Below are 17,569 nucleotides of genomic sequence, written 5' to 3'. Positions count from 1 at the left end.
TTAACAGGGTTGACTGACTAAATCTCAACTACTTTTCATTGTCCATGGATATCCGGTGTCGGTCGGTGATCAATGGGTGAGGACGCTGACTAAATGAATGGACAGCGAGTTGGCTCATGGGTAGGTGTCAGTAAGAGCTGGGAGAGGTGACATTAACTGAATTTGAGAGAGAAGGGCAGAGACAGAGAGAGAGAGAGACAGAGAGAGAGAGAGAGAGAGAGAGAGAGAGAGAGAGAGAGAGAGAGAGAGAGAGAGAGAGAGAGAGAGAGAGAGACAGAGAGAGAGAGGGCGAGAGAGACACAGAGAGAGAGCGAGAGAGACACAGAGAGAGGGCGAGAGAGACACAGAGAGAGAGCGAGAGAGACACAGAGAGAGGGCGAGAGAGACACAGAGAGAGAGCGAGAGAGACACAGAGAGAGGGCGAGAGAGACACAGAGAGAGGGCGAGAGAGACACAGAGAGAGGGCGAGAGAGACACAGAGAGAGGGCGAGAGAGACACAGAGAGAGGGCGAGAGAGACACAGAGAGAGAGCGAGAGAGACACAGAGAGAGACACAGAGAGACACAGAGAGAGGGCGAGAGAGACACAGAGAGAGGGCGAGAGAGACACAGAGAGAGGGCGAGAGAGACACAGAGAGAGAGCGAGAGAGACACAGAGAGAGGGCGAGAGAGACACAGAGAGAGAGCGAGAGAGACACAGAGAGAGGGCGAGAGAGACACAGAGAGAGAGCGAGAGAGACACAGAGAGAGGGCGAGAGAGACACAGAGAGAGAGCGAGAGAGACACAGCGAGAGAGCGAGCGAGACACAGAGAGAGGGCGAGAGAGACACAGAGAGAGGGCGAGAGAGACACAGAGAGAGGGCGAGAGAGACACAGAGAGAGGGCGAGAGAGACACAGAGAGAGGGCGAGAGAGACACAGAGAGAGGGCGAGAGAGACACAGAGAGAGGGCGAGAGAGACACAGAGAGAGAGCGAGAGAGACACAGAGAGAGGGCGAGAGAGACACAGAGAGAGGGCGAGAGAGACACAGAGAGAGGGCGAGAGAGAGAGAGAGAGACACAGAGAGAGAGCGAGAGAGACACAGAGAGAGGGCGAGAGAGACACAGAGAGAGAGCGAGAGAGACACAGAGAGAGGGCGAGAGAGACACAGAGAGAGGGCGAGAGAGACACAGAGAGAGGGCGAGAGAGACACAGAGAGAGGGCGAGAGAGACACAGAGAGAGGGCGAGAGAGAGAGAAGGAAGGAAGGAAGGAAATCAAGAGAAAGGGAGTAGTTGTCCAGTGTCAGACTGTTTAAAGACTCTTGACTTCCAGAAGACAGAAAGAGATTGAAACAGCTATGAGCTGTATGCCAGTGGAAGGGAGAACAGTAGCAGGTGACCCAACTGTGGTTTGTGAATATTGTGATTTTCCATTGTAGCCAATTTAACTGCGATAATTCCGTTACCAAATTGGTAAGGAAATTATGATTTTAAATCACTTCATAATTCATAAACAAAATTGATACCAGTAAAATCACTATAACTAATTGGTAGGTCTACTACTTCTGTGAACGTTCCTAATCCTAATCTTCACGAGGGGGAGAAATGTGAAAATATCTTCCAAGATATGTGTGTTTTTTGTAACGGAATTACAAGGCACAAGGCAATATTTCTTAAACTTACAGAACAATTTCTACGAAATAAAAAAATAAGTGTTGATATTAGTTGGCAGGGATCTTTATGTTATTACATGATTGTGTTTCAATGTATTTCTGAAACCTTCAAGACTTTTTCTGCTAGATGTTTTCTAAGAGCCCTTTTCCATCTGTTCATGCAGAAATCAAAGCCGTCACTTATGCCCCATTTTTTAAGATAAAAAATTTGTCAATTACTTTTTTCCTTAAAATATAGATTCTTAGTTTTTATTTGACACGCAATTTGATATGCTCCTATGAACTTCCCATGTTGGTGCTCATGGATCCTTTTCCATGGAAGTGCCCGTATGCATTCAGATTCTGAGAGTTTCGAGCTCTTCCAGGGGACATAGAGCTGTGTGTGTGTACGTGTGTGTGTGTGCGTGTGTACGTGTGTGCGCGTGTGTATGTGTGTATGTAGGTGTGTACATGTGTGCGCGCGTGTGTGTGAGAGAGAGATAATGAGTGAGAGAGGGACACACACAGCTGCCTCACTGACGTCATTGGGAGCTGGTTTCTCCCCGGTCTCCCTCAACCCAAGCCCCCTCCCCTCCTTTAACCCTCTCTCCCTCCCCCTCTCTTCTCTTCCGCTCCCTCACCCCCAGCCTGCTTCCTGGCTGTGGAGATGTAAAGTTCTAATTGCAGAGTTCCAAACTCCTGACACAACCAATTACACCCAGGGAACAATGGAGAACAAAGGGAGAAAGAGGAGGCAGGGGGAAGACATGGAGAGGGTAATTGAAGGTGAATAGAAAGAGAGAGGGGGGGAGAGAGAGGGGGAGAGAGAGGGGGAGGAGGAGAGAGCGATAACTACCCCTTGCCTCTGTCAGCTGTTGGGGAAATGCATGTTTAAGCTATGATGTCAGAGAGATAAGTGTGTGTGTGTGTGTGTGTGTGTGTGTGTGTGTGTGTGTGTGTGTGTGTGTGTGTGTGTGTGTGTGTGTGTGTGTGTGTGTATGTGTGTGTGTGTGTCGCTCAGTTACTCAGGAAGATGTATGCTGAATAGACAAAGAGATGTGTGAGTGTGCTCAGTGACTTGGATGTATTGGTGAGTAGTGCTGGGAAATGCCAGGGACCTCACGATACGATATTATCATGTTAATTAGGTACCAATACAATATGTATTTAGATTCTCACGATTCTATACTGAACAAAAATATAAATGCAACAGTTTCAAATCAGTCAATTGAAGTAAGTGCATTATGCCCATATCTATGTATTTACAGTTTAGCAGATGCTCTTATCCAGAGCGACTTAAAGTAGTGAATGCATACGTTTTCATTTGTACTGGTCTCACATAGTGACAAATTCTCTAATACAACGTTGGAGGCGGTTTATGGTAGAGAAATGAACATTCAATTCTCTGGCAACAGCTCTGGTGGTCATTCCTACAGTCAGCATGCCAGTTGCACGCTCCCTCAAAACTTGAGAGATCTTTAGCACTGTGTTGTGTGACATAACTGCATATTTTAGTGGGCTTTTATTTGTCCCAGAACAAGATGCACCTGTGTAATGATCACGCTGTTTAGTCAGCTTCCTTGATACACCACAATATTGATATGCAACAAAATTCGTTTTTGGAATTCGTTTTTTTGTGTGTATGGAAAATGTCGGGGATCTTTTATTTCAGCTCATGCAACATGGGACCAACACTTTACATGTTGTGTTATATGTATGTTCAGTGTAGTATGATATGTTACACTTCGTATGTATTCATCTGTGGGTCCATCATCCATTTTGAATGTTACGGATTGCAATTCGTACATATATTACGAATTTCAATTCATATAGTATGTTACGAATTTCAATTCATATAGTATGTTACGAATTTGCAAAACGTACGTATGATATGTAACAAATTCCAATTTGTCTAACGTTATTGTGGTGGCTTTGTGGCTAACACTAACATTTGGGCCTTCTGAGTGGCGCAGCAGTCTAAGGCACTGCATCTAAGTGCTAGAGGCGTCACTACAGACCCTGGTTTGATTCCAGGCAGTATCACAACTGGCCGTGATTAGGAGTCCCATAGGACGGTGCGCAATTGGCCGAGCGTCGTTTGGGTTTGGCCGGGGTAGACTGTCATTGTAAATAGGAAACTGACTGGCCTAGTTCAATAAAAAATAGATTCAAAAACGTTAACTAGTGGTAAGGGATTAAGGTTAGGAGTTAAGGTTAGGAGTTAAGGTTAGGAGTTAGGTTAGGAGTTAAGGTTAGGAGTTAGGTTAGGAGTTAGGTTAGGAGTTAGGTTAGGAGTTAGGTTAGGAGTTAAGGTTAGGGATTCAGGTTAGGAGTTAGGTTAGGAGTTAAGGTTAGGGATTCAGGTTAGGAGTTAAGGTTAGGAGTTAAGGTTAGGAGTTAGGTTAGGAGTTTAGGTTAGGAGTTAGGTTAGGAGTTAGGTTAGGAGTTAGGTTAGGAGTTAGGTTAGGAGTTAGGTTAGGAGTTAGGTTAGGAGTTAAGGTTAGGAGTTAAGGTTAGGGATTCAGGTTAGGAGTTAAGGTTAGGAGTTAAGGTTAGGAGTTAGGTTAGGAGTTTAGGTTAGTAGTTAGGTTAGGAGTTTAGGTTAGGAGTTAGGTTAGGAGTTAGGTTAGGAGTTAAGGTTAGGGATTCAGGTTAGGAGTTAGGTTAGGAGTTAAGGTTAGGAGTTAAGGTTAGGAGTTAAGGTTAGGAGTTAGGTTAGGAGTTTAGGTTAGGAGTTAGGTTAGGAGTTAGGTTAGGAGTTAAGGTTAGGGATTCAGGTTAGGAGTTAGGTTAGGAGTTTAGGTTAGGAGTTAAGGTTAGGAGTTAAGGTTAGGAGTTAAGGTTAGGAGTTAGGTTAGGAGTTAGGTTAGGAGTTAAGGTTAGGGATTCAGGTTAGGAGTTAGGTTAGGAGTTTAGGTTAGGAGTTAAGGTTAGGAGTTAAGGTTAGGAGTTAGGTTAGGAGTTAGGTTAGGAGTTAGAGTTAGGTTAGGAGTTTAGGTTAGGAGTTAAGGTTAGGAGTTAAGGTTAGGAGTTAGGTTAGGAGTTAGGTTAGGAGTTAAGGTTAGGAGTTAGGTTAGGAGTTTAGGTTAGGAGTTAGAGTTAGGTTAGGAGTTTAGGTTAGGAGTTAGGGTTAGGAGTTAGAGTTAGGAGTTGGAGTTAGAGTTAGGTTAGGAGTTTAGGTTAGGAGTTAAGGTTAGGAGTTTAGGTTAGGAGTTAAGGTTAGGAGTTAGGTTAGGTGTTTAGGTTAAGAGTTAGGTTAGGAGTTTAGGTTTGGAGTTAAGGTTAGGAGTTTAGGTTAGGAGTTAGGTTAGGAGTTCAGATTAGGAGTTAAGGTTAGGAGTTAAGGTTAGGAGTTAGGTTAGGAGTTAAGATTAGAAGTTAAGGTTAGGAGTTAAGGTTAGGAGTTAAGGTTAGGAGTTAAGGTTAGGAGTTAAGGTTAAAGGGTTAGGGGTATATATCTGCTGCAGAGAGAGCATGACAGTTTTGACCATTCATGGAAAGACTGAAAACATGTTGGCTCACTATTTAAAAGAGGAGAACAAACATATTTCTACAAGTCAATACTTGAAGTCAAAGTTTCTATATAATGTCGTCCAAAATAATATTGCGATATGTGACTGTATCGATTTCCCCCCCATCGCTATTGTTGAGTATGCTGAATAGAGAAAGAGATGTGTGTATTAGGGTGAGTTTTGCTCTCTTGTAACTCACTGTTGTGATGTGTCCCCCAGTTGTGCACGTATCAGCACATCTTGTCAACGTGGTCAACTTCAGCGTCAGGTACTCAGAAGAGTTCCCTTCTCTCAACGTTGCTCGCTACAGCGGAGAGGTAAGATGTGCACACTCACACACACACTCACACACAACCTGTGTTAACCTGCACTTTTCTTCCCCAGGACCCTAGACTCATCATTCTGACTACAGGTGAGTCTGCCGGAGTTCCCCTATAATAAACTGGACTGTTTCACAGGTGGGTTGTCTAGCCGAGGGGCGTGTATTGCATTTTGGTCTTGGTTTCATATGTGTTTCCATGGTAACCATAAACTGGTGAATGTGTTTGAGATTAGGGTGGCGCTATGCCAAGAAGAGAGGGGGAACTCTGTCTTTCTGACAGTACTAGACACTACACTACACACACACACACACACACACACACACACACACACACACACACACACAGTCTTGCACAGCTAACCTTGTGGGGAGACACACTTCAGTCCCATTCAAAATCCTATTTTCCCTAACCCCTAAAGCTAACCCTAACCCTAACCTTAACCCAAAAACCTAACTTTAACACTAAACCTAACCCTAACCCTTAATCGTATTCTAATTCTAACACTGATTCTAATCTTAACTCTAAACCCCATAGAAATAGCATTTGACCTTGAGAGGACCAACAAAATGTCTCCAATTGGTCAAATATTTGTTTGTTTCCTATTCTTGTGGGGACTTCTTAAATATGTCCACACACAAGCAAAAAGGTCACACTTTGTCTGGATTGTCCATGTGTAGATGCTCTGCTTGCTCTGCTTAGGGCTAGGTTTAGAATAAGGGTTAGGGTAAAGGTTACATTTAAAGCCAATTTATGCTAGAACCAAAAATGTGGTCGGAGGCTCCATATGGAGGGTGTGACACAATTGCGGAACCTCCAGAGGCAGGCAGAGGTCAAATTGAGCTCCGTACTGCATCGCCGTGTGTTGCCCAAATTTTTCAACAATGCGTAAGGCTCCATATAGCTCCGTATAGCTCTGTATTGGCATGACTGGTTGACGGTAGGTGGAGGCAGAATGTCCAGTATAAACACAATCTCACTACCTTGACAGCTTCCTTGAAAACAGCTCTGCTCAGCCAAGCACAATAATATACCGTTGAAGTCGGAAGTTTACATACACTTAGGTTGGAGTCATTAAAACTAATTTTTCAACCACTACACACATTTCTTGTCAACAAAATATAGTTTTGGCAAGTCGGTTAGGACATCTACTTTGTGCATGACACAAGTAATTTTTCCAACAATTGTTTAGAGACAGATTATTTCACTTATAATTTCACTGTATCACAATTCCAGTGGGTCAGAAGTTTACATACACTAAGTTGACTGGGCCTTTAAACAGCTTGGACAATTCCAGAAAATTATGTCATGGCTTTAGAAGCTTCTGATAGGCTAATTTACATAATTTGAGTCAATTGGAGGTGTACCTGTGGATGTATTTCAAGGTCTACCTTCAAACCCAGTGCCTCTTTGCTTGACATCATAGGAAAATCAAAAGAAATCAGCAAAGACCTCAGAAAAAATGTGTAGACCTCCACAAGTCTGGTTCATCCTTGGGAGCAATTTTCAAATGCCTGAAGATACCACGTTTATCTGTACAAACAATAGTATGCAAGTATAAACACCATGGGACCACGCAGCCGTCATACCGCTCAGGAAGGAGACGCGTTCTGTCACCTAGAGATGAACGTACTTTGGTCCAAAAAGTGTAAATCGATCCCAGAACAACAGCAAAGGACCCTGTGAAGATGCTGGAGGAAACAGTTACAAAGTATCTATATCCACAGTATAACGAGTCCTATAGCGACATAACCAGAAAGGCCACTCAGCTAGGAAGAAGCCACTGCTCCAAAACCGCCATAAAAAAGTCAGACTACGGTTTGCAACTGCACATGGGGACAAAGATCATACTTTTTGGAGAAATGTCCTCTCGTCAGATTAAACAAAAATAGAACTGTTTGGCCATAATGACCATCGTTATGTTTGGAGGAAAAAGGGCGAGGCTTGCAAGCCGAAGAACACCATCCCAACCGTGAAGCACGGGGGTGGCAGCATCATGTTGTGGGGGTGCTTTGCTGCAGCAGGGACTGGTGCACTTCACAAAATAGATGGCATCATGAGGATGGAAAATTATGTGGATATATAGAAGCAGCATCTCAAGCAGCATCTCAAGACATCAGTCAGGAAGTTAAAGCTTGGTCGCAAATGGGTCTTCCAAATGGACAATGACCCCAAGCATACTTCCAAAGTCGTGGCAAAATGGCTTAAGGACAACAAAGTCAAGGTATTGGAGTGGCCATCACAAAGCCTTGACCTCAATCCTATAGAACATTTGTGGGCAGAACTGAAGAAGTGGGAGGCCTACAAACCTGACTCAGTTACACCAGCTCTATCAGGAGGAATGGGCCAAAATTCACCCAACTTATTGTGGGAAGCTTGTGGAAGGCTACCTGAAACGTTTGACACAAGTTAAACAATTTAAAGGCAATGCTACCAAATACTAATTGAGTGTATGTAAACTTCTGACCCACTGGGAATGTGATGAAACAAATAAAAGCTGAAATAAATCATTCTCTCTACTATTATTCTGACATTTCACATTCTTAAAGTAAAGTGATGATCTTAACTGACCTAAGACAGAGAATTTTTACTAGGATTAAATGTCAGGAATTGTGAAAAACTGAGTTTAAATGTACTTGGCTAAGGTGTATATAAACTTCCTGACATTGTCTAGCTCACTTCCGGGTAGTCTAGTCTGAAAACATTCCCTATCCCCTTCCTGGTAGTCTAGTCCAGTCTGAAAACTTTCCCTATCCCCTTCCTGGTAGTCTAGTCCAGTCTGAAAACTTTCCCTATCCCCATCCTGGTAGTCTAGTCCAGTTTGAAAACTCTCCCTTTCCCCTTCCTGGTAGTCTAGTCTGAAAACTTACCCCAACCCCTTCCTGATAGTCTAGTCCAGTCTGAAAACCTTCCCTGTTCCCTTCCTGGTAGTCTATTCCAGTCTGAAAACCTTCCCTGTTCCCTTCCTGGTAGTCTATTCCAGTCTGAAAACCTTCCCTGTTCCCTTCCTGGTAATGTAGTCCAGTCTGAAAAGTCTATCTATTCCCTTCCTGGTGGTCTGGTCCAGTCTGAAAACTTTCTCTATTCCTTTCCCGGTACTCTAGTCCAGTCTGAAAACCTTCCCTATTCCCTTGCCCAACTATCTAACACAACAAATAATGATGTCATCACAGTTTTGTCTCTGTTCTCTGATTGGTTAATAATGTTATGACTCTGTGTCTTTGTTCATTAATTGGTTATTAATTATATAAATCTGTCTCTCTGTTCTTTGATTGGTTAATTATGTTATGAATCTGTCTCTTTGTTATGAATCTGTCACTTTGTTCTCTGATTGGTTAATAATGTTATAACTCTTGTCTCTCTGTTCTCTGATTGGTGGATGTGGTTTAGTCCCGGGAATCACTGGTATCCTATTGGTCCTCATCCTCTTCCTGATGTTCACTGCCTCTTCCTACTGCATCAGGTAAAACTCTTAAGTTACCCTGGACAAGAGCGTCTGCTACATTTCTTAAATGTGTGTCTGTCAGTCTTAGATGGCCAGTATAAAGGTACCAACTACCAGCGTGGCCAAACCTATGTCATTACTGAGGTCACAGGGGGCGGCAAGGAGAGGTCCTGTGCTTTGATTTAGACTGGGTCCTGATTGTGGTGTCTTCTGCCTTGCCTGTTGTAATTTAATGCAGGATCAGAGGCAGCTCCACTTAGGCCTTAGGACAGCACCTGTGTGTGTGTGTGTGTGTGTGTGTGTGTGTGTGTGTGTGTGTGTGTGTGTGTGTGTGTGTGTGTGTGTGTGTGTGTGTGTGTGTGTGTGTGTGTGTGTGTGTGTGTGTGTGTGTGTGTGTGTGTGTGTGTGTGTGTGTGTGTGTGTGGAGGGTGTGGGTGTGAGTCCCAGTATTGTAGGGAGACACTGATGTTCAAAGGGGGATGTGGTCATGGGTGTGGGTGTTCAGAGCGTTCTTGGAGGGTGACTGCGTTTCAACTGTTGTTTGGTGTAAGTTGTGTTTATTGGGGGAGGTTGTCTGTAATAACCTTGCTAATTGTGACATCCCTACTCACACACACACACACACACACACACACACACACACACACACACACACACACACACACACACACACACACACACACACACTCTCTCACTGTCCTGCCCTCCACTGGTTTAAGAGACCCAGTAAATTAAAAGGCGTGGCTCTTCATGTCTTCAGTTATGCTCTGACCTCTCTCTTGCTCTTCTCCTGGATCCTTTCTCCCCTTTGTCTGCTTTTCTCCAACACTCGTATCTTCCTGTCATTCCACAGCACTCCCTAAAATAGTTTTTCTGCAGAAAATGTGAAAATATGCCGTTGTGGACCTTGTGGTAATCTGATGTATGAAAATATGTGTTGATGTCAATGAGACTTTACAGTAATCTGATGTATCATGATATCATCATGTTTGTGGAATGTCCTCTGTGTTTCAGGGTGTCCAACTATGAGATATTCTGGTACACCCACAACCTCTTCATAGTGTTCTACATCATACTGATTGTGCATGTGGTCGGGTAAGTTAACTTATCGCCTTTGGTATGGGGACTATGTGGCTGTGTATGTGTGTGTCTGATTAAAGGTGTCAGCATGCTTCAGTTCGGCTGGCGCCTAGCCAAACCCGGCTAGCTGAACCAAACAAGTGTGCTTACATACTCCTTTAAAATACCTTCGCTTGAAATATAACGAAAAAGCTTCAATAGTTATGTTTGTCTAATAGAGGTCCAGAATTCCGTTGTGGAGATGGGAGAACCTTCCAGAAGGACAACCATCTCTGCAGCCAATCAGGCCTTTATGGTAGAGTGGCCAGGCGGAAGCCAATCCTCAGTAAAAGGCACATGACAGCCCACTTGGAGTTTGTCAAAAGGCACCTAAAGGACTCAGACAATGAGAAACCAGATAATTTGGTCTGATGGAACCAAGATTGAACTCTTTGACCTGAACGCCTAGCATCACGTCTGGAGGAACCCTGCCACCATCCCTACAGTGAAGAGAGACTTGCTTTCAGCGGCAGGGACTGGGAGACTAGTCAGGATCGAGGGAAAGATGAATGGAGCAAAGTACAGAGAGTTCACTGATGAAAACCTGATCCAGAGTGCTCAGCATCTCATACTGGGGTAAAGGTTCACCTTCCAACAAGATAACGACCCTAAGCACACAACCAAGACAACGCAGGAGTGGCTTCGGGACAAGTCTCTGAATGTCCTTTAGTGACCCAGCCGGAATTGAACCCGATCCAACATCTCTGGAGAGACCTGAAAATGAGCTGTGCAGCGACGCTCCCCATCCCACCTGACAGAGCTTGAGAGGATCTACAGAGACGAATGGGAGAAATATCCCCAAATACAGGTGTGCCAAGCTCTTCCGAACTGTTTCGGCTGGGAAACATGAGGACGCCTTGATTAAGGGGTTAGTCATGACAGAGTAGTACTATCGGTATGTTTTCATAGTGTTGGATACAGAGAGGTATAGAATGCATTTTAATGGCATTACTATCATACTATTGCATCAGTCCAGACCGAGCTGACGTTGAGCTGTCCCCATCAGGTCCTCTCAGCCACCAGGGTTCCATTACAGTCGTAGTAACACACTGACACATTCACTTTGTTCATCAACTCTACTGCCCCAGGTTAACACACACACACACACACACACACATGCACCTGTAGACTTTTAGAATCTTCAGAGCCGGAATGTTGTGTTCTTCTTTATCATCATCATCATCATCATCTTTTCTCACTCTTTTTCATCCTATAGTGGTGCTCTGAAGTACCAGACCAACTTTGAGGCCCACCCCCCTGGCTGCCTCAGAGCCAATCAGACTAACCCGGACAAGACGGAGGAGGAGTCAGGACAGGCTGAAGGAGATGGATGGAGCTGCAGGGAGGAGGCTCGGTTCCAACCCAACTCACCTGAGGTGTGTGTGTGTGTGTGTGTGTGGGGGGGGGGGGGGGGGGGGGGGGGGGGGGGGTGTAGGGGAGGATGGGAGGTGAGTTGGAGTGATGGGGTGTAGGGGAGGATGGGAGGTGAGGTGGAGTGAGGGGTGTAGGGGAGGATGGGAGGTGAGGTGGAGTGAGGGGTGTAGGGGAGGATGGGAGGTGAGGTGGAGTGATGGGGTGTAGGGGAGGATGGGAGGTGAGGTGGAGTGAGGGGTGTAGGGGAGGATGGGAGGTGAGGTGGAGTGATGGGGTGTAGGGGAGGATGGGAGGTAGGGGATGGGTGAGGGGTGTAGGGGAGGATGGGAGGTGAGGTGGAGTGATGGGGTGTAGGGGAGGATGGGAGGTAGGGGATGGGTGAGGGGAGGATGGGAGGTAGGGGATGGATGAGGGGAGGATGGGAGGTGAGGTGGAGTGAGGGGTGTAGGGGAGGATGGGAGGTGAGGTGGAGTGATGGGGTGTAGGGGAGGATGGGAGGTGAGGTGGAGTGAGGGGTGTAGGGGAGGATGGGAGGTGAGGTGGAGTGATGGGGTGTAGGGGAGGATGGGAGGTGAGGTGGAGTGAGGGGTGTAGGGGAGGATGGGAGGTGAGGTGGAGTGAGGGGTGTAGGGGAGGATGGGAGGTGAGGTGGAGTGATGGGGTGTAGGGGAGGATGGGAGGTGAGGTGGAGTGAGGGGTGTAGGGGAGGATGGGGGTGAGGTGGAGTGAGGGGTGTAGGGGAGGATGGGGGTGAGGTGGAGTGATGGGGTGTAGGGGAGGATGGGAGGTGAGGTGGAGTGATGGGGTGTAGGGGAGGATGGGAGGTGAGGTGGAGTGATGGGGTGTAGGGGAGGATGGGAGGTGAGGTGGAGTGAGGGGTGTAGGGGAGGATGGGTGGAGTGATGGTGTGTAGGGGAGGATGGGAGGTGAGGTGGAGTGAGGGGTGTAGGGGAGGATGGGTGGGGTGGTGGAGTGATGGGGTGTAGGGGAGGATGGGAGGTGAGGGGGAGTGAGGGGTGTAGGGTAGGATGGGTAGGGTGGTGGAGTTATGGGGTGTAGGGGAGGATGGGGGTGAGTTGGAGTGATGGGGTGTAGGGGAGGATGGGAGGTGAGGTGGAGTAAGGGGTGTAGGGGAGGATGGGTGGGGTGGTGGAGTGATGGGGTGTAGGGGAGGATGGAGGTGAGGTGGAGTGAGGGGTGTAGGGTAGGATGGGTGGTGGAGTGAGTGGTGTAGGGGAGGATGGGAGGTGAGGTGGAGTGAGGGGTGTAGGGTAGGATGGGTGGGGTGGTGGAGTGATGGGGTGTAGGGGAGGATGGGAGGTGAGGTGGAGTGATGGGGTGTAGGGGAGGATGGGGGTGAGGTGGAGTGATGGGGTGTAGGGGAGGATGGGAGGTGAGGTGGAGTGAGGGGTGTAGGGTAGGATGGGTGGGGTGGTGGAGTGATGGGGTGTAGGGGAGGATGGGAGGTGAGGTGGAGTGATGGGGTGTAGGGGAGGATGGGGGTGAGGTGGAGTGAGGGGTGTAGGAGAGGATGGGAGGTAGGGGAGGGGTGAAGGCCTCTCTGTGTGCACATGCTTGTTAAGCGCCAGTGTTGTCTCATAAAATCAAATCTCTGGACTTGCCTCTCTCTAGCTGGGAGTAATTAGTGTGTGTGTGTGTGTGTGTGTGTGTGTGTGTGTGTCTGTGTGTGGTTGTGTGTGTGTCTGTGTGTGGTTGTGTGTGTGTCTGTGTGTGGTTGTGTGTGGTTGTGTGTGTGTCTGTGTGTGGTTGTGTGTGTGTGTGTGTGTGTGTGTGTGTGTGTGTGTGTGTGTGTGTGTGTGTGTGTGTGTGTGTGTGTGTGTGTGTGTGTGTGTGTGTGCATGTAGACCTGGCTGTGGGTGTCTGGCCCTCTGTGTCTCTACTGTGCTGAGAGGCTATATCGTTACATACGGAGCAACTCCCCCGTCACCATAGTTGCTGTCGTCAGACATCCCTGTGACGTCATCGAGCTGCGCATGCTGAAGAAGGACTTTAAAGCCCAACCAGGGCAGGTGAGTGACAGGAAGAGTTACTATAGTAACCACACTGTGGCATGGCTCTGGACTAAGTTAGCAGTAAGGTAACACTTACTCTGCCATATTACTAACACCTCAACCAAAGTAGCAGAAAGGTAGTTGTTTCTGCCATATTACTTACCTGAGATCTGTACAAAGTCTCAAGTATGGAGATATAGTAGTGAGTCACTAACAAAAGATGTGTTGTGCAAATATAGAATGCAACTTTTAAATAAAAATCTGGTGGGGCGAGGGAATTGTCTGGAATCTGGTAGGGCGAGGGAATGGTCTGGAATCTGGTGGGGCGAGGGAATGGTTTGGAATCTGGTGGGGAGAGGGAATGGTCTGGAATCTGGTGAGGCGAGGGACTGGTTTGGAATCTGGTGAGGCGAGGGAATGGTCTGGAATCTGGTGGGGCGAGGGACTGGTTTGGAATCTGGTGAGGCGAGGGACTGGTCTGGAATCTGGTGGGGCGAGGGAATGGTCTGGAATCTGGTGGGGCGAGGGAATGGTCTGAAATCTGGTGGGGCGAGGGAATGGTCTGGAATCTGGTGGGGCGAGGGAATGGTCTGGAATCTGGTGGGGCGAGGGAATGGTCTGGAATCTGGTGGGGCGAGGGAATGGTCTGGAATCTGGTGAGGCGAGGGACTGGTTTGGAATCTGGTGAGGCGAGGGAATGGTTTGGAATCTGGTGAAGCGAGGGAATGGTTTGGAATCTGGTGAGGCGAGAGAATGGTTTGCAGTCTGGTGAGGCGAGTGAATGGTCTGGAATCTGGTGAGGCGAGGGAATGGTCTGGAATCTGGTGGGGTGAGGGAATGGTCTGGAATCTGGTGAGGCGAGGGAATGGTTTGGAATCTGGTGAGGCGAGGGAATGGTTTGGAATCTGGTGAGGCGAGGGAATGGTCTGGAATCTGGTGAGGCGAGGGAATGGTCTGGAATCTGGTGGGGCGAGGGAATGGTTTGGAATCTGGTGGGGCGAGGGAATGGTCTGGAATCTGGTGGGGCGAGGGAATGGTCTGGAATCTGGTGGGGCGAGGGAATGATTTGGAATCTGGTGGGGCGAGGGAATGGTTTGGAATCTGGTGAGACGAGGGAATGGTCTGAAATCTGGTGGGGCGAGGGAATGGTCTGGAATCTGGTGGGGCGAGGGAATGGTCTGGAATCTGGTGGGGCGAGGGAATGGTCTGGAATCTGGTGGGGCGAGGGAATGGTCTGGAATCTGGTGAGGCGAGGGACTGGTTTGGAATCTGGTGAGGCGAGGGAATGGTTTGGAATCTGGTGAAGCGAGGGAATGGTTTGGAATCTGGTGAGGCGAGAGAATGGTTTGCAGTCTGGTGAGGCGAGTGAATGGTCTGGCATCTGGTGAGGCGAGGGAATGGTCTGGAATCTGGTGGGGTGAGGGAATGGTCTGGAATCTGGTGAGGCGAGGGAATGGTTTGGAACCTGGTGAGGCGAGGGAATGGTTTGGAATCTGGTGAGGCGAGGGAATGGTCTGGAATCTGGTGAGGCGAGGGAATGGTCTGGAATCTGGTGGGGCGAGGGAATGGTTTGGAATCTGGTGGGACGAGGGAATGGTCTGGAATCTGGTGGGGCGAGGGAATGGTCTGGAATCTGGTGGGGCGAGGGAATGATTTGGAATCTGGTGGGGCGAGGGAATGGTTTGGAATCTGGTGAGGCGAGGGAATGGTCTGGAATCTGGTGAGGCGAGGGAATGGTTTGGAATCTGTTGGGGCGAGGGAATGGTCTGGAATCTGTTGGGGCGAGGGAATGGTCTGGAATCTGGTGAGGCGAGGGAATGGTCTGGAATCTGGTGGGGCGAGGGAATGGTTTGGAATCTGGTGGGGCGAGGGAATGGTTTGGAATCTGGTGGGGCGAGGGAATGGTTTGGAATCTGGTGGGGCGAGGGAATTGTCTGGAATCTGGTGGGGTGAGGGAATGGTCTGGAATCTGTTGGGGCGAGGGAATGGTCTGGAATCTGGTGAGGCGAGGGAATGGTCTGGAATCTGGTGGGGCGAGGGAATGGTTTGGAATCTGTTGGGGCGAGGGAATGGTTTGGAATCTGGTGGGGCGAGGGAATGGTTTGGAATCTGGTGGGGCGAGGGAATTGTCTGGAATCTGGTGGGGCGAGGGAATGGTCTGGAATCTGGTGGGGCGAGGGAATGGTCTGGAATCTGGTGAGGCGAGGGAATGGTCTGGAATCTGGTGGGGCGAGGGAATGGTCTGGAATCTGGTGAGGCGAGGGAATGGTCTGGAATCTGGTGGGGCGAGGGAATGGTTTGGAATCTGTTTTGGCGAGGGAATGGTTTGGAATCTGGTGGGGCGAGGGAATGGTTTGGAATCTGGTGAGGCGAGGGAATGGTTTGGAATCTGGTGAGGCGAGGGAATGGTTTGCAGTCTGGTGAGGCGATTGAATGGTCTGGAATCTGGTGGGGCGAGGGAATGGTTTGGAATCTGGTGGGGCCAGAGAATTGTCTGGAATCTGGTGGGGCGAGGGAATGGTCTGGAATCTGGTGGGGCGAGGGAATGGTTTGGAATCTGGTGAGGCGAGGGAATGGTTTGGAATATGGTGAGGCGAGGGAATGGTCTGGAATCTGGTGAGGCGAGGGAATGGTCTGGAATCTGGTGGGGCGAGGGAATGGTTTGGAATCTGGTGGGGCGAGGGAATGGTCTGGAATCTGGTGGGGCGAGGGAATGGTCTGGAATCTGGTGGGGCGAGGGAATGATTTGGAATCTGGTGGGGCGAGGGAATGGTTTGGAATCTGGTGAGGCGAGGGAATGGTCTGGAATCTGGTGAGGCGAGGGAATGGTTTGGAATCTGTTGGGGCGAGGGAATGGTCTGGAATCTGGTGAGGCAAGGGAATGGTTTGGAATCTGGTGGGGCGAGGGAATGGTTTGGAATCTGGTGGGGCGAGGGAATGGTTTGGAATCTGGTGGGGCGAGGGAATTGTCTGGAATCTGGTGGGGTGAGGGAATGGTCTGGAATCTGGTGGGGCGAGGGAATGGTCTGGAATCTGGTGAGGCGAGGGAATGGTCTGGAATCTGGTGGGGCGAGGGAATGGTTTGGAATCTGTTGGTGCGAGGGAATGGTTTGGAATCTGGTGGGGCGAGGGAATGGTTTGGAATCTGGTGGGGCGAGGGAATTGTCTGGAATCTGGTGGGGCGAGGGAATGGTCTGGAATCTGGTGGGGCGAGGGAATGGTCTGGAATCTGGTGAGGCGAGGGAATGGTCTGGAATCTGGTGGGGCGAGGGAATGGTCTGGAATCTGGTGAGGCGAGGGAATGGTCTGGAATCTGGTGGGGCGAGGGAATGGTTTGGAATCTGTTGGGGCGAGGGAATGGTTTGGAATCTGGTGGGGCGAGGGAATGGTTTGGAATCTGGTGAGGCGAGGGAATGGTTTGGAATCTGGTGAAGCGAGGGAATGGTCTGGAATCTGGTGAGGCGAGGGAATGGTTTGCAGTCTGGTGAGGCGATTGAATGGTCTGGAATCTGGTGGGGCGAGGGAATGGTTTGGAATCTGGTGGGGCCAGAGAATTGTCTGGAATCTGGTGGGGCGAGGGAATGGTCTGGAATCTGGTGGGGCGAGGGAATGGTTTGGAATCTGGTGAGGCGAGGGAATGGTTTGGAATATGGTGAGGCGAGGGAATGGTCTGGAATCTGGTGAGGCGAGGGAATGGTCTGGAATCTGGTGGGGCGAGGGAATGGTTTGGAATCTGGTGGGGCGAGGGAATGGTCTGGAATCTGGTGGGGCGAGGGAATGGTCTGGAATCTGGTGGGGCGAGGGAATGATTTGGAATCTGGTGGGGCGAGGGAATGGTTTGGAATCTGGTGAGGCGAGGGAATGGTCTGGAATCTGGTGAGGCGAGGGAATGGTTTGGAATCTGTTGGGGCGAGGGAATGGTCTGGAATCTGGTGAGGCAAGGGAATGGTCTGGAATCTGGTGGGGCGAGGGAATGGTTTGGAATCTGGTGGGGCGAGGGAATGGTTTGGAATCTGGTGGGGCGAGGGAATGGTTTGGAATCTGGTGGGGCGAGGGAATTGTCTGGAATCTGGTGGGGTGAGGGAATGGTCTGGAATCTGGTGGGGCGAGGGAATGGTCTGGAATCTGGTGAGGCGAGGGAATGGTCTGGAATCTG

The 17,569-nt window shown here is 48.8% G+C and overlaps 1 protein-coding gene across 1 annotated transcript in view; it reads left to right on the top strand.

Moving 5' to 3' along the window:
• Positions 1-17,569, top strand: part of LOC110508009 (NADPH oxidase 4) — a 69,468-nt gene that overhangs the window by 18,940 nt on the left and 32,959 nt on the right. Inside the window, exons 5-10 of the mRNA XM_036965288.1 lie at positions 5,363-5,460; positions 5,528-5,555; positions 8,854-8,926; positions 9,923-10,003; positions 11,244-11,403; positions 13,267-13,431. Coding sequence (XP_036821183.1) covers positions 5,363-5,460; positions 5,528-5,555; positions 8,854-8,926; positions 9,923-10,003; positions 11,244-11,403; positions 13,267-13,431 — 605 coding nt within the window. The remainder of the gene's footprint in view (positions 1-5,362; positions 5,461-5,527; positions 5,556-8,853; positions 8,927-9,922; positions 10,004-11,243; positions 11,404-13,266; positions 13,432-17,569) is intronic.

This window comes from Oncorhynchus mykiss, chromosome 27 (genome assembly GCF_013265735.2).
Source record: "Oncorhynchus mykiss isolate Arlee chromosome 27, USDA_OmykA_1.1, whole genome shotgun sequence".
Lineage (NCBI taxonomy): Eukaryota > Metazoa > Chordata > Actinopteri > Salmoniformes > Salmonidae > Oncorhynchus > Oncorhynchus mykiss.
Note: the sequence above shows the minus strand (reverse complement) of the source record. Positions and strands in the feature narration are given on the sequence as shown.